The sequence below is a fragment of the Lissotriton helveticus genome, chromosome 5_1, assembly GCF_964261635.1.
Source record: "Lissotriton helveticus chromosome 5_1, aLisHel1.1, whole genome shotgun sequence".
In the NCBI taxonomy this organism is placed as follows: domain Eukaryota; kingdom Metazoa; phylum Chordata; class Amphibia; order Caudata; family Salamandridae; genus Lissotriton; species Lissotriton helveticus.
Window position 1 is genome coordinate 263,799,329 of NC_136065.1, and position 16,302 is coordinate 263,815,630.

The 16,302-nt window shown below is 46.7% G+C and overlaps 1 protein-coding gene across 10 annotated transcripts in view; it reads right to left on the reverse strand.

Moving 5' to 3' along the window:
• Positions 1-16,302, reverse strand: part of LOC144754418 (zinc finger protein 618-like) — a 1,175,017-nt gene that overhangs the window by 732,417 nt on the left and 426,298 nt on the right. For all 10 annotated transcript variants that reach the window (XM_078642172.1, XM_078642166.1, XM_078642168.1 and 7 more), the window contains one exon: positions 14,386-14,463. In XM_078642172.1, coding sequence (XP_078498298.1) covers positions 14,386-14,463 — 78 coding nt within the window. The remainder of the gene's footprint in view (positions 1-14,385; positions 14,464-16,302) is intronic.

Genomic DNA, 16,302 nt, shown 5'->3' on the forward strand with positions numbered 1-16,302 from the left:
GACCCCGAAGGTGAGGAGCTTCTTTTGGCACCGGGGCTCGGACTGTGTATTTCCAGCTGGGCTCCCTCCTTGGATCCTCCTGCAGACTTGCGGCGTGGGGGCGGGTGCTGGGTCTGGTGAAGACTGCGAGTGTGGGTCTTCTCCCGGCCTGGGATTTCTCAATGCGGCCCCGCTCAGGTATGGGCGCTCAGTTAACATCAGCCTCCTGTTGCTTTATACAAAGGGCGTAGGGGGCCCCTGCTGTGGGGCTGCTCCCGAGTTGGATCCTGTTGCTGGGGCCAGAGGCTGACCACACAGACCAGGCACGCTGGTGTGCTATATACGCCTGAAGCAGAGTTCCCTTGGCCCTCGCTGCACGCATGAAATCTTGGCCGGGCACCCCATCACTTCGCCTGGTGCCGGACGGGCCCTGGTAGGTAGTGGTGCCACGCATGAGGGTGCTACAAGTGGCGATTGTCCCCTTTACCCCCACTCTTTTATTGTCATCTCCTGCTAGCAGCCGGCACATCAATCACAGGCCTCCTTGGAAGCTACTGCGGGTTATGGCATACTACGGCAACGGGCCGGGGGGGGCATGAGAGGCCCAATTCCAGACAACGCTGCAGTCCTGGCAGCCATCACAGAAGCCAGGGATACACTTGACGCAAAAATCAGTGCTGCTGGATCGGAGGTCTCATTTCTCCGCCAAGACCTAAGGAAAGCAGTGGATCGCATGACTGAAGTGGAAACACGGGTCTCGTCCATTGAGGCTACTGTGACTAATTTGCAACAGCAGGTCAATAAATGTAAATGTAAATGTAAATGTGTTGGACTTGTAAAGCGCACAGCTGCCCGTAAGCGTCCCGGCGCTTGCTTAGGGAACCCGTCCTGGTATTCCTCTGTGAGAAACCCCGGCAGGGTGTCCACAAGGTGAAAGCCAGGCATCCCGCCGCGAGGGGCCGTAGTGGAGATTAAGCAAGCTATTGCCCAGAGTCGCAGAGTGTGACCCCGTGAGTTGAGTAGGCACCAGAGCGAGAATTGTCGAGTCCGTGGAATTTTTTTGAGCCCGAGACCCGCCGAGGCGGGGAATCGAACCCTGGTCCACGGTCGATCTCAGCTTCCGGGTCTGCCGCCTCTAACCACTGAGCCACGCTTCTCCACTAACTAACGCTGATCTCACAGGAACTAGCATCCCTGGTTGAAGACACGGAGGGCCACGCCTGAGGCAACAATCTCTGCTTTCGGGGCTTTCCGGAGGGCTGTGAAGGTACTTCGATGAACTGCATCCTCACCCAATGACTCAGGGATCCCCTACCGGATTATATGCTACCATCCTGCTTTGTTGTTGAGAGCGCCCACCGGGCACTCATGAAGAAACCTCCTCCTGGGGAAAACCCAAGGCCAGTCGTTGCAGTATGTTAGGTTACATAATGACAAACTCATCTTTGACTCTCGACCAATACTGATATTCCCAGATTATACCCTCTTGGTGCAGCAACAACATCAATACTTTCTGGCCGCAAGGCGGCGGTTGCGAGAGCTCATTATCCAATATACACTCCTATATCCCGCCAGGCTACAATGGGTATATATCTCTAAGTCACTCTTCTTTGATACGCCTGAAGCTGTGTTTGTTTGGTCTGATGAACATACCCAGTTAAAATCTCGCTCTCCTTCACCGCTGGAGTCTGACTCATCCCCTGGCTCACAGCAAAATCGACCCAGAAGGACAAAATGAAAGAAAAGACATAGGTAAGGCTCCGACCAATCATCCTCCAGCCCAGAACGGGCATCCTGAACCGATCTGTCACTGGGTGCTCAGGTTCTGGTCTCCACCAATGGTCGGATACCTATACATGTTTTCTTTGGCACTCGGAGTAACATGGACGATATGTGATGTACCTGTCCAGCCCCAGACATTTGTACCCCATGTTGAATTTCTGGGGAAAGTTGGGAATCATTGGAGGGGGCTCTCGGCTCCCCGTTGGGGGTCGGGTGTGCATCCAGCCTCGACAGATGTTCCTTGTTCTTGGCATTATCGGGGGGAGGGGGTTGGTAGTGGAGAAGTTGGGGGTTGTGGGGCATTTGCTTATTTTACTTTCAAGTTTTTACACATACGCAGACACGAAGCCCAATTTTTGGTTCCTGTAAGACGCCTGGTATCCTTATACATCCAATAGATGACCACCCTGGTAAATACTTACCCTTTCAGAGACCTGAAAGTAGTATCATGGAATGTCAGGGTCTTACTTAATAAAATCAAGCTGGGCGCCATTCTTCAACAGGCCAAGAGATATACGGCCGACATCCTTCTCCTACAGGAGACCCACTTGCTTGGTACCAAGGCTCCCTGCTTGGCTAGGTTCGGGAAACCCCTTGATTTATCATGCTGGATTCACAAGGGGATCCAGGGGGACAGCCACTCCGTCCATGGCTCTCTATCCCGGTTGGACTATATGTTCACGCCCCGTAGGTACACCCACAGATTCAATGTATGCTTACCTGTATGTCCTGACCATGATACATCTCACTCAACACCATATTTCAAGCAATGCAATGTATTATTGACAAGACAGGGAAATCCCCTCTCAATTGATATGGCGATTTCGCAGGGCCAGACCACTGGCAGACGATCAGCGAATAGCCAAGCATTTAGCTATGACTGATATACCAGTGGTACCAGCTGATTACTGGCTGGTGCTGGAGGAGAATCTTACACTCCAGGAGGTTCAGGCAGCAATTGCGCAACTTAAACCGTGGAAGGTGCTGTAACCAAATGGCCTTCCGACTGAGTTCTTCAAGCGCTACTTAGGAATGTTGGATCCATATATGCTTGACCTCTTTAGAGAGGCCTGGAAAAAGGGAGCGCTCCCGTCGGATCTGCAGCGCATGGCCATCACTGTGATTCATAAACAAGGCAACCAGTAGCCAGAATCGTGGCCAACACCTTTGTTTAGATGTTGGCCACGATTCTGGCTACCAGGCTTCTAACTGTGATAGACCCACTCATCCCCAAAGATTGATTGGGCAGATCCACCAGACTTAAACTCCATTGTTTACACAATTGGATAATGGAGGTTTGCTATAGGAAGGAACCCCATGTATTTTTAGCGTTGGATGCAGAAAAGGTGTTCGACGCAAGTCACTGGTCCTTCCTTCACCAGACTTGCGGAAATTCAGCTTAAGCCCTAAATACAGACGGTGGATTTCCCTGCTCTACCAAACCCTCACTGCAATGGTGAGGGTGAATGGCTCCTATCGATTGCCTTCTTGATTGGGCGGGGCACCTGACAGGGATACCCACTATCTCTTTGCTATTTGCTTTTACCATACAGCCTTTGGCTGCTGTGGTGCGTGCCTGTCCTGATATTTATGGGTTAAAAATTTCTGATAGTAATGGGGTTGTCAAAGTAGTCTTGTTATACGCAGATGACCTACTCCTCTAAGTTACCAAGCCAGCAACCAGAATTCTGGCTATTCCACAGTTGCTCGAGACGTATAGGACTCAACCTGGATACCTCATCAACTGGGGCAAATCGGTTCGCTGTCACCCTTATTGCTTGCTTGATCAGACTGGTTTTACCCAGACGCTCCAGGTGACAAACTAAGGCTTCTGGTATCTGGACATTCAGGTTACTCGCCACAGCAAGATGTGTCACTAAAAATCTGGGCCAGGTGATACAAGATTTTCTTGCAGACGCCGGGAGGTGGCGCACTCTGCACCTTTCCTGATGGGGAGGGTAACTTTTTAAAAATGATTATGCTCCCCAAGTTACTATAAACCCTGCAGAACACTTATTCCCTGATCCCAGAGGCCACTTTTATCAAATTGGAGGGTGACTTGAGGACCTTACGGTGGTGTGGTGGACACTCCATTTTAGCACTCGCAACCCTCCAATGAAAGCCTTACAATGGAGGGATTGCTCCCCCAGACATACCGGCCTAATATTGGGCGGTCCATATGGTGGCCATAGATGACTGACTGTTCACACCACAAGATCAGTCGCACCTACCGATTGGAGCCAGTCGTGCCTGCATTATCTCTATGGCAGGTAGGGAGTTCGAAAGGTGCTGCCGGCGACATGTGGCATTAGACACCTGGCAGAAAGCCACTATGCACACAGAACAAATAACGCAAACGGAGTCGGTCTGGGAGGATGCATGGATGCAGGAGTTGGGTTTTGAGGCATGGGATCAGCTGGGAATTCCCAGTATAGGGGAACTCCTGGAGAAGGTCACTTTGATACCTTTTGCGGCCCTACAGAGAGTACTTCATGAACCAGAACCAGTATCTCAAGTAAGCGCAGCTGAGGCATACTTGTCATGCAGAGAGATTGGGGGCTTGGATATACCTGAATATGCCTCACTAGAGGGCAGGTTGTTGTTTGAAAAGCTAGAGCCAAGGGCCATCTCTCCCAATGATATGATGCTAAACAATAATAGGCCGGACATATTAACCAAGCTGACTGTCAGGTGGGAGGTGGACGTGTGTGAGTAGGAGGACGTCAAGTGGGAGGCGGCCCTGATGCACCCAAGGGAAGTAGCCATAAAGGCACGACTACACCTGATCCAACTCAGATACTACATCGGATCTACCATGACAGGGACCAACTGCACCATAAGGAGAGGGCAGCCTCCCCAGACTCCATGCCCTGTGGGGACGCTAGAGGTACAGTCATACACACCATATGGGGCTGCCCAGCTATTCAGACGTACTGGTCACGGTGGTGCGGGAACTCAGATGAGTGTTGGGTACAGACATCCCTCTTGATGCTAAATATATTCTACTGGGTATCCCGCCGGATGTAGATGTTACAAGACTGAAACTTCTTTTCTGCAACCTTGGGCTGATGGTGGCTAAGCGGGACGTGACGTGCCACTGGGGTGCACCGGATGTCCCTACCATGACTGAATGGAAGACTGGGATGAATGTATATATAGCTACTGAGAAGGTCACGTACAAAAGTAGGGGGTACCCTCATAAGTTCTTCAAGGTATGGGAACATTGGCTTAAGCGCTACAAGCGTTTCCTCTCAGGGAATGACGAGTACCCAACTATGATCCTGATCATTGTAATGCTGATGTCATCCCATTTAAAGATGTATTTTAATCGTCTATACACTTCCTCCTGTTGCCATGGGTTTGTCCTCTGAATAGCTGCATGTTAATTCTCCCATCTTCTGTTTTAATTTATTTTAAGTGCGGGCTTGCACCCTAAAGAACAAGTTACTTACATTCGGTAACACCTTATCTGGTAAGACAATATCTAGCCGCAGATTCCTTTCTTTTGAATTTCACCAGGCGTCAGACTGGATCTGAAAGATTTTTAGTGAGCAGTACCCCCGTAAATTGCATCAAACGGCTCCACGCATCATCGGTATCGTCCACCCTAGAAGTGACGTCTGCGTCACCTATGTAGGCGCCACATCAATACTTTTCATGACTTTCCATGCCAGAAGCGCAAAGTCATATAGTGCACTGATACTCGTATGCCCAAACTAGGGCCCTGAAAGTGATCATCCCTGACCCTAGACAACTGTCCCCAAATCAGGGAAGATGGGTGGGTCAGTACGGAATCTTCGGCTACATATTGTCTCCTACAGATAAGGCATTACCATAGGTAAGTAACTTGTTTCATATCACAAAGACTTCTAGCTGCAGAATCCTTCCCTTTGACTAGATACCAAAGCAATACCATCCCTGGTGGTGGGTCTGCGGACAAATTTAAACTAGTAAGTCCTACCGGACCAAACAGGTGAAATGCCCATCCTACAAACCTGACTGTCCAAGCAGTAATGCTTGATAAACATGTGCAGGCAAGCCCAGGCAGATGTCTAGGACTGAGACTCTGCGTGCTAACATAGTGGTCGCAGCTTTAGCGGAATGAGTCGGTCAGCCTTCAGGAGGCTGCTTCTTTGCCAATGCGTAGCAGATCTGATGCAGAGAAAGACCCATTGAGAGATGGTCCGTTTCTGCTCCGTCCGACCTTTCTTCGCCCCAGCATACCCCATGAAGAGTTGGGTGTCCAGCCGAAACTCTCATGTGCAGTCAAGATAGAATGGCAGCGCTCTTTTTGCGTCCAGACGGTGGAGTCACTCCTCTTCCCTATAGGGATGTGGAATAGTGTAGAAGGTGGACAAGGTGACAGATTGGCCCACGTAAAATGGTGTTACCACTTTTGGCAGGAAAGAGGCCCTAGTGCAAAGCGCCAGTTTGTCTGGTTAACTGATAAGAATGGAGGCCTGGAAGATAAAGCCTGCAGCTCACTCCCCCTCTGGGCAGATGTAATAGCCAAGAGGAAGGTTGTTTTCATTTTGAGCAGCCAGAGGGGACAATTGTGAAGAGACTCGAAAGGAGCACACATCAAGACTGTGAGGACAACATTAAGGTCCAACTGAGGCATAGTAAAAGGATAAGGGGGAAACATATGAACAAGGCCCTTCAAAAATCTATTTAAAATACAGGACTCAATTGAAGAGGGCTGGTAAGGCAACCGCAAGAAGGTAGGCAGAGTAGAGAGATAACCCTTCAGAGTGTTCAAAGCAGAGCCCTGCTGGAGAAAGGTAAAATATCAGAAAGGAAGGCAGAAAGTAGGGACACTTTTCTGTACAATATGATACAAATCACTTCCAACAGGCAGGCGTATACCGTCTCCTGTGGAGGGACGCATGGCTGCCAGAATAACATCATAGATAGAGGAGCGGGCATCCACTCCAAATCCAGGGGCACTGTTGCATGTCACATATTTTGTGACCGTCGCTCTGAGCATTATCCACAAAGAATCCTTGTATTCCAAATCTGTTAAATTCATTCTCTTTTATTTGATTATTTCACACACAATTTGCTGATGCGTTTTTCAATTTTTCTCATGCCATGGATATGCACATCCATGCCTTGTTCCAGGCACGTTTCCAAAAAACGTAAAACATCCTTAGTTGCTAGCTGTTATATTACCTCATGCATTTCGGGCTCACATTAGCCCTTCGTCAGGGATTTACTACAAGATAAAAGCAGAAGGGAGGAAGGTTGAAAGCTATCAACTGCCACCGCTCAATCTCCAAGCAAGAAGGCGGAGAGTGGACAGGTTTGGATGGGAGACCATCCCCTGCTGCTGTGACAGAAGATCTTCCTGAAGGGGAAGCCTGACGGAGGATCGACACTCACGTTCGGAAGCTCAAGATACCATACTCTCCATGCCCAGTCCAGAGCTACAAGGATAACTTGTGTTGTGTAGTCCCTATAAAAACGTATACAGGAACTGCACGTTCGGACAACATACACTGTAGGACTGATTCTTAACTCCACCACTGGGTATGTTAGCCTTCTGTATCAGCCCTCTCACAGTGCCACTAGAATCTCCTCTTACCAAGGGGAAAATAGTTCTTGGCAACAATCGAACATGACAACCCTGATCCCTCATGACCGTGGAAACAGTGTACTACTTTTCGCTCAGTCACTCGTGCTCACTTAGTCTCAGGGAGATACACAGAATAAACGGTCTGGACGTTTTTTTAATAAGCATTTATTGAACAGACGTTATTCGAGTGTAAAATAGATGAGCTGCAACAAACACTAGGCAGTAACAGATATAAATGATAAGAAGCACTATGAAAGTAAAAGGATGATAGAGTTCTACCATCTTGCAATAATCATGAATACCTATGAGTATATAAAATACATTATAATAAAAGTGTGTACTCTTACAATGCCTTGCTAACTAGATGTACCTAAGTGTACCTAGCATGTGTGTACGTGTTAAGCCAATAATCCCTCTAGGATAAAGTTAACCCCATCACCTGGATCGAGAGACTGTGGGACCCCGTCTTGGTCTCGGGTTGGACACCCTGCAAGGGATGTAAGACCACTGTGAGGTGGAGTATCTGCATGCAGGAACCTCAGCGTCTCTGGTCGGTATGTTGGCCGGGAAGTCCTGGTCTCCCCTTTCTATCGGGGCAAGATAAGATGTATATATATCCATAGGTCTCCCCAGGGGTTCTACCTCTCTGTACTACTTTGTCGGACTTAGGATGACATCATGAATTAACGAGGTACATAGATATTATACAGGAGATGTTAGCCCTGCTGTTCTTCCAAGAATCCTCATGCATAATGTATGAGGTTTTTGCCAGGGAAAATCCTGCGTTCTGAATGCAGCGTCGTATCTAGGTAAAAGATCAGCCCCTAAGAACAGTTATGTATGTAATGTAGGGAAGAATCTAGGTGAAAGGTTATGTTGTTACCTGAGCCCATATTAGGGTACCTATATGGAATATAACACCCACTCCCCATCCGACTGGACGTCTTAATTCAAATTCTAAACAAACTACTAGGCTGACTAGGCACTGGTACACAAATAATTATTGTAAAACAAATAGTCATGCTAATTAAATGTTTTAAAAATTCAAAAAAATCTTTAAAAAAATGGAAAAAGGAAATTGTCACTTAAGCCATAATACAAGCGTCTGAAAACCATGAATGTCCACAAAAAGTGTCAATTTGTTTTTGATTTCAAAATTTAGTTTGTTTTAAAAAAGGGCGAATTTCTTCCAGCACACAATGAGCCAAATCTTTATGTGTCCTGGCTGGTTGACGCAACATTACTGTTGCCTGCCTTCGCAGACGACGATCCCTGTAACACCTCACAGATTATGTCAATTGAGCACAGATGATCTTCCGTACTGCCTGCAGCCAATGCTGGGGCAGCCAGTGCACCGTCCAAGGCCTGGGTGTCAGTGGAGGAGCCGTTATCCATTCCGACAGGAGCCGTGACTACCTGTGGAGGCTCTAGGAATGAAGCCATCAATACTGGAATACGCTGGTGTCACTGCAGAACATGGACCGTTATCGGATCCATTAAAGCATCAATGTCCGTTTGCGCACATGATGGGAGTGTCAGACAGGGATCCAACACACATTTTTCTCCGCAAAACAGGCATCGGAGGACAGGTAAGATGCAGTCCATCCAGACTGGTCTAAATGACAGGAACCAAGATGGACTTAGTTCTCTCAGGCGAAATGTGCCCAGATGTTGTACCATGCGATCACGGTATTTACGCTTCAGGAGTGCTTGTTCCATCTCGTTTGTGACTGAGACATCCATTGCATAACAGAAAAATAGCAATCAGGATACCTGCTATTAGAAACAGGATTATCGGAAGTCCTCCAAAAATGCTTTCGAACACGAAGTGTATACAGTTTGGTATAACTCAGAAAACTGTCTGAAAGGTGCTTAACAGTCCTGAACCTATGTTCTTAAATAGATGGATGATACAAGTTGTATCAGACATGTTAAAGATACGATTTACATTTTCTCCAAAATGGAAGGGGCAGTTAGTACGTATGGTGCCTGTATCTCGGCTGAAGACCTTGCGATCTGGAGATCAAAAGTCTCTTGCGCGGAGGTTAAGGGCACGCTCTTCTGTAGAAGCATGGCATTCATTCTGCTCAAAGAATCAAACCGTATTAAAAAACATTTAGTGAAGGCCATAACGGCGCCTCCCTGACTGTATGTATTAGTGGAAACAATACTTGCATACATCAAGTAACCCTGGAGCTCCCAGTAACCAGATATGCGATGCCCGGAAGCATCCCACAACAACCTTGATCGTTCAGCATCAAGTAACTCCAATTGGAAAGTTGCATGAACACTGGCGTAATCACGGTTGCCACGGCACCCCTCAAGTGACAAGATAAGTTAGCTACTGAACCATTACAGGGTCCGTACATCGTTATATCCAGGCATATGAGAGATCCACTCAAAGCATTCTCACAGTTTATACCACTTAGAAACACTTCTAGATTCCCACTCCTGTATCGAAATCTGAACGGTAATTCCCAAGATTCCTTGATGATACCATACTCATTTCTGCATATCTGCCTGCCTGCTGCTGTTGTAGGCAATACTGAAATTGGAAAATTGCGAACGGTAGAGTGATATGGCCATGGATTACCCATTCTGTAGACGGTGATTTTGCCACTGTAAAAGCTAATCTGTCCAGCTTTTCAGTACGTAGCATAGGACTAATCAGAAAAAGTACTAGGCAGAACAGCACATCTTTTTCAAAGAATTCACAGGACATTTGTCCCAAGAACAGTACAAAAGTTCAGATATACTGTAAGGAGAACAGTCCAGAGGTAAAGGTACCTAAAATTCATTTTGTAGAAGACCCTAATCTGTTAAGGTTATTTCACACTTTCTACTAGTGGCCCACCACACTTCGCACAGGGGAGGTGATCTCCAGGGCAAGATTTTTCAATCACTGTTTCATGGATTAAGTTTTGAACGTGCACATCATGGAACAATCAGTATGCTTTTAATTAGTTATTTGCCCTCTAGTATGTCCCAGGACTGACACCGACATTACACTTGATGTGATATACCATGCCTACTAAGCACCTGTACTTTAAAAATAAATCTTAAAGAATACACCCAGAGGCATCTCAGACCATTCACCGTTGACGTTAACCTTATCCAGTCAGGAAAAGACTCGTAGAAGAGTGTATCCGATCTACCCAGGGTATCTCAAGATACCATTCGTTGGTAAAGACCTGACGAAGGCAACCCGAAACTACTTTGCAGAAAACCAGACCTCGGTTGAGTCTCCCTCGATATTGTGGGAGGCATACAAGACGGTCCTGAGAGGACAGGCTATTTCTAGCATTACAAGCCACAAACACACTCAAAGGGAGGATTTAGTGGAGCTCGAGCTGGAACTCGGCAGAGCAAACGCGGCACATATGGCAGACCCATCAGACGACACACTACATTCTCTTCAGCTGCGTCAGCAGCTCCATGATGATCACCTAAAACGCCAGACGATGGCGGATGTGGCGGATACCGCCCATCGGGTGTACGACATAGGAGACAAGGCCAGTAAGCTTCTGGCTTGGCTAGACAAGAAAAAAGGGGGTAACAGGACTATCTTGCAGATAGCGGATGGAACGGTGTAATGCACACGCGTCCGGAAGATATTGTGGACACATTGGCAGATCATTTCCAAGGAGTATACTCCCCAACGGTAGAGGTCACTGAGGACATGGCGATAGCAGCTCTCCGCGAAGTGCAAACGCCGACTTTGTCGACGGATGCAGCGGCAGACCTGGACTCTGACTTGACGATTGAGGAGATTCAGTTGGCTATAAATGCGGTACGTTCAGGCAAGGCCCTCGGGCCCAATGGGATACCAATTGAATGGTATAAAACAATGTCAGAGTCCTTGTGTGAGCCCTTGTTGGCAATGTACGAGGAAAGTCGGGAGGTAGGCATCTTGCCCCCCGACCAACAAGTGGCAACTATTGAGGTAATCCCGAAACTGGGTAAACCACCTGGCGATTGCACATCCTATCGACCGATATCGCTTCTTAACGCTGAGGCGAAAATACTAGCGAAAGTATTGGCGAATAGGTTGATGCCCCACCTGGAGCACCTGATTCATCCAGACCAGTCGGGCTTTATGCCGCAGAAGCACGGGGCACAACTTACGTAGAGTACATGGAGCACTGGCACGTGCACCGTTATTGAAGGAGCCGGCGGCTATACTGTCCCTCGATGCCAAAATGGCATTTGATATGGTGGAATGGCAGTACCTCTTCACGGTGCTGGCTCACATGGGATTCGGCGCCAAATTCATCTCCTGGGTGAGGTTGCTTTACACGAGCCCGGTAGCCCGGGTGGTGGCGAATGGGCATATCTCCCGTGAAATACCACTGGCGAGGGGAACCAGACAGGGATGCCCGCTCTCTCCACTGCTATTCGCGCTGGTTCTGGAGCCATTGGCTGTGACACTTAGGAAAACCCCGCTGCTGAAAGGTATCTGCTGGACCGATGACTGGGAGGATAGAGTTTCTCTATACGCCGATGACATGTTGATTTATCTGACGGACCCGGTGAGAGGAGTCTCAACCCTGTTGGAAGTGTGTGACACACACGGGCGTGCATCTGGGTACACCATAAATTGGGCAAAGTCGGTCATCTACGGGCTAAACAGCTCACCACCGACTCTTCCTGATGAGTGCCCCTTGACGGTGGCGACTGCCTCCTTTAAGTATCTAGGGATCTATGTCACCCAGGATGCTACTGAATTCTTTGATAATAATCTGTAACCCCCGCTCATCAGACTGCGGAGCGACGTACAGCACTGGAAAGCCCTTCCACTGACGCTGCTAGGTAGAGCGGCATTATTTAAAATGATGGCGCTGCCGCGCTTCCTGTATGTGCTCGAGAACACACCGACCTTAATACCTCCAGGTTATTTCCGGAAGGTTACCGGGACGATGGCAGGTCTGTTGTGGGGAGATCGCCCAGCTCGTATAGAGCATGTAAAACTTAATAGAAGCTGGTACGACGGCGGAATCGCCCTGCCGAATATACAGTTGTATTACTGGGAAGCACAGCTCAAGATTATTAATCAATGGTTGCACGCCCCACAGGACGACCCGGCTTATCTTGCAGATAGGGCCCAGTTGGGCACGCACAGTCTGCTGGCACCATTATACCACAAAGGAACAGCGGTTAAATTAATAGGACCCACCAGACACACGGTAACATTGTGGCACAAGGCGCAGGCGAAACTGAAGTGGGGGGGGGGGGGGGAGTCATAACAAAGCTAACACCATTATGGGACACAAGGGCTCTGGGACACCTACGCCACACCAAAGGATTCACCCAATGGGACAACATAGGAATCTCAACGGTAGGAGATATGTGGACAAGGGAGGGGGTGGTCCCATTCTCACACCTTCAGCTACACTACTACCTAGGTCCTACAGAAACATACAGATATGTGCAAATTAGGCACGCCCTAATGGCGGCTATCCCAGCGGATACTACAGTGCCGGAAGCCTCACCGCTTGAAGATCGCCTGCTCACTGACTTTATGCAGGAGGGCGCTACATCCCTTACATATCGTAAACTGTTGAATAACTTGTCAGACCTACTAGCAAAGTTGCGAGAAAAATGGGTGGAGGAGATAGGGGACATGGATGACTCGAACTGGAACGCGGCGCTAGCGTCTCCGCGTGAGGCGGGTATCTCAGCTAGGTTCCGCCTGGTACAGCTGAAAATTCTACATAGAATATATTACACCAGAACTACACTGTTCAAACTGCACAGAGCAACACACCCGCTTTGTCTCAGGGGTTGTGGAATAGAGGGTACTTTCATACACACACTCTGGGAATGCCCAACTCTGGTACGGTACTGGCAGCGGGTGATGCGCACCATTTCGCAAACACTAGGAGTGTCTTTGGCGCCCGACTCACGTGTGTGCCTGTTGAATATATGGGGCCCGAATGACTTAACACATCAAGGTAGACTATGGGTCACGATAGGCACGATGACAGCCAAAAGAGACATAGCACAGAGGTGGGGAGCGGCGGAGTTACCAACCTTGTCGCAATGGTGTAGAAATATGGATGCGATTATGGTGACAGAGCGGGCGGTGTATCAGCTGAGAGCGAATCCTCACAAATGGAACAAAGTATGGCTCCCTTGGAACACCTACAGGGGCGACCTATGTGAACCTTTAGAGGAGGAGGATATTGATAGTTCAGGGGATGAGATAGAAGACACTTAAATGCATGGGGTTTCGGGCTAAGGAGGAGGTTAATGGGGGGGGGGGGAAGGTCGGGTAGTAGACCAGTTTAATCGCGCAGAGCCGAGTCCGGGAGGGGTGTGTGTGGGATAACTGCGAAGGCAACCGTAACTGCCACAAGGTAAGACGGATGGTGGAAAGCAGATGATGTCACTCATTTAGCTATTGAGTCAAAAGTTGAGTTATGTTCTTAGAAAATACAAAAGCAAGATGACACCTATTTTTGGATATGAAAATAATGCTTAGAATTGTAACATTTATTGGAAGATTTGCTGCCGGACCGATGGTTGTCGGCTGAATAGCTGTGTAATCATTGCATTAGCTGAACAGTGTTGGTTGTAGCCGGCCCCAGGGTTGTAGGCATGATATTGTACTTTATCAAAAAAAAGAATACACCCAGAATGCAAACAGTCTATAGGATAACTGGAGGCTCATACTGAAACATGGCTTGGTAACGGAGAGCAGAAAACTTGAGGAATACAGGAAAGTCTACAGAGAGAAAAAAAAGTGGTCAATGAATATTGTTGAGATATGTGGCAATGTCGAATCAAAAATATAAGTGACAAGAGCGCACTTATAAGAATTTTGCTGAATTTTGGTTTATGAAAAATGTATTTGAAAATCTGTCAATTTTACCGGTAGAGTTTTGCTTACTTACGAGCACTAGTCTAATAATGGACTGATGTGTACGAAAGCTAATGCTGAGCAAGTAACTGTAAAGACTGTCAGTACACAAGGTGAGCTACATCTGTTGCATAAGTGTAAAACACACGGACGTAACATAGGAAAAATGGATTGGAAGAAAACAAAATACCTCTATGTGCTCGAACATGTGTCTGAAAGCAGTTGTAGTACTTGTACTTCTTTCCACAAATTCCACATTCATATGAACCTGTTCAACAAAACAAAAACATGGCATAGTGAAGTTATGATAAACTTGAATTTAATTAAGCTTAATCACCTGCAATGCAAAGTTAATTATCTTTAATTCAAGTGTTTCTGAAGTCAACCCTTAACTGAAGTAATAAACACTGAGTTTGTCCCTTGTGGGCAGGGTCAGTAAGCACTTTTACAAATAAAAACTGTTATTCTGCACAACATTTTTTCACATGCCCATCTTAAAAAGGACACATTAACTGAAGTCCAGTGCATATTTTACCTTTTAAAAGAAAGCCAAATGTAATATAATCAGCCGATCAGAAAACGAGAGTTGAAGAGCTCTTTCCTTTCTCTTTTTCAAAAGAAGTAGATTCTAAATTAGCAGCAGCCTTAAAAGCAGCAATAGCCCACTGTCCCCTTAACATAGCAAAATTGCCCTATGTCGTACAGCAGCTGTGGTTGACCATCGGTTCATTTTTACATTCTACATATTCCATGAAAGAGGAGGAAGGGGTATCCATCCTCATTATGTACCGTACCATGATAAAGAACTAGGAGCGTAAGTAACTTTTCTTTATCATCACATGGCCTTACTTATTAATCAGACGTCTAGAAGAATAGCTATTTCATCCCCCAAAAGCAGGTACAAATTGATGGAATAAAAAAAGGTAGTCTAACAGATTGTGCCGAGAGCTATGACCGTCTTGGGTATCAACCATAGAGTCGGAATGCAAACAGTAGTTTTTTTTAAACATGTGGACTGATCTACTTTCCAAATGGCATTAATGGGACTGAAGTTGACGTATAATAGCCGCCTAGCCAACCTAAAAATTAGCTTTGAATTTTCCAGCTATCATGATTAAATGACCTTTCTAGCACTGTTTTTTCAGGTGCCTTCAGGAGAGTGCAAACTGAGCAGGAGGTGGCAAATATTTGTTTTGATTTTCGTATGTCCTTTGTTGTGTCCAAATGGTAAGAAGTGGTTCTGCTACAACTTCAAGGAAAAAAGCATTGCCAGACCAACAGGGCGTACCTTTGGGACCGACTGGCTTTGCCCATCGTTCTAGTCTTGCTGCATTGCTTTAACAAGGCTGTGCAGTATGGCAAATAAAATAAAGCATTGGCATAGCCAATAGGTCTCGCCTTTGGGACCTTATAAGTGCTTAGCCATGCAACAGGTGATGTTGTTGCACCAAGGATATTGTGCTGCACAATAAGTACTTATAAGTTACCAAAAGCGAGACCTATTGGCTATGCTAATGAAGTCGGTCTCGCATTTGTTAAAGGTAGAGCTTTTGGAGTTGAAAATGGCAATGTTTTTTAGTTTTGTGTTTTTATTTGCAGTGGGAATAATTATATTTGCATAGCGCTATTGCCGTTGGTATGAAAAAGCGAACGTAAAAAACAGCCATTTTCAATGTCAACAGCTCTAACTTTAACAAATTCGAGACCGATTACATTGCAAATGCTTGCTGTTAATAAAGTAGGAGGTTCATTGTAGAAAAATATTGCAAGGGACTAGACTGCAAGCAGAGTTGCTAATAATCTGCAAAATGAAGATTGCAATATAAAAAGTGGACTAGAAGGTGAATGCAATAAGTGCAGAACAAAGTGTATCACTGTAAGCGGTAAAGATGAGCAGTGAATTCTTCCATGATAAGTCATCCTTAAAGCATGTAGACAAGCTCTACAGACCAAGGATTCTGGTAATGAGTTACTACATAAACGTTTGAAAATGAGGCCTTGTTTAGAAAATCTGTCGTTCAACATAGAATTGGTTAATGTTCTTTTCTCAGGTAGCTGCATCCAAGTGAATTTAGCATTGCTGTGGAAATACTTCAGAGAAATAAAA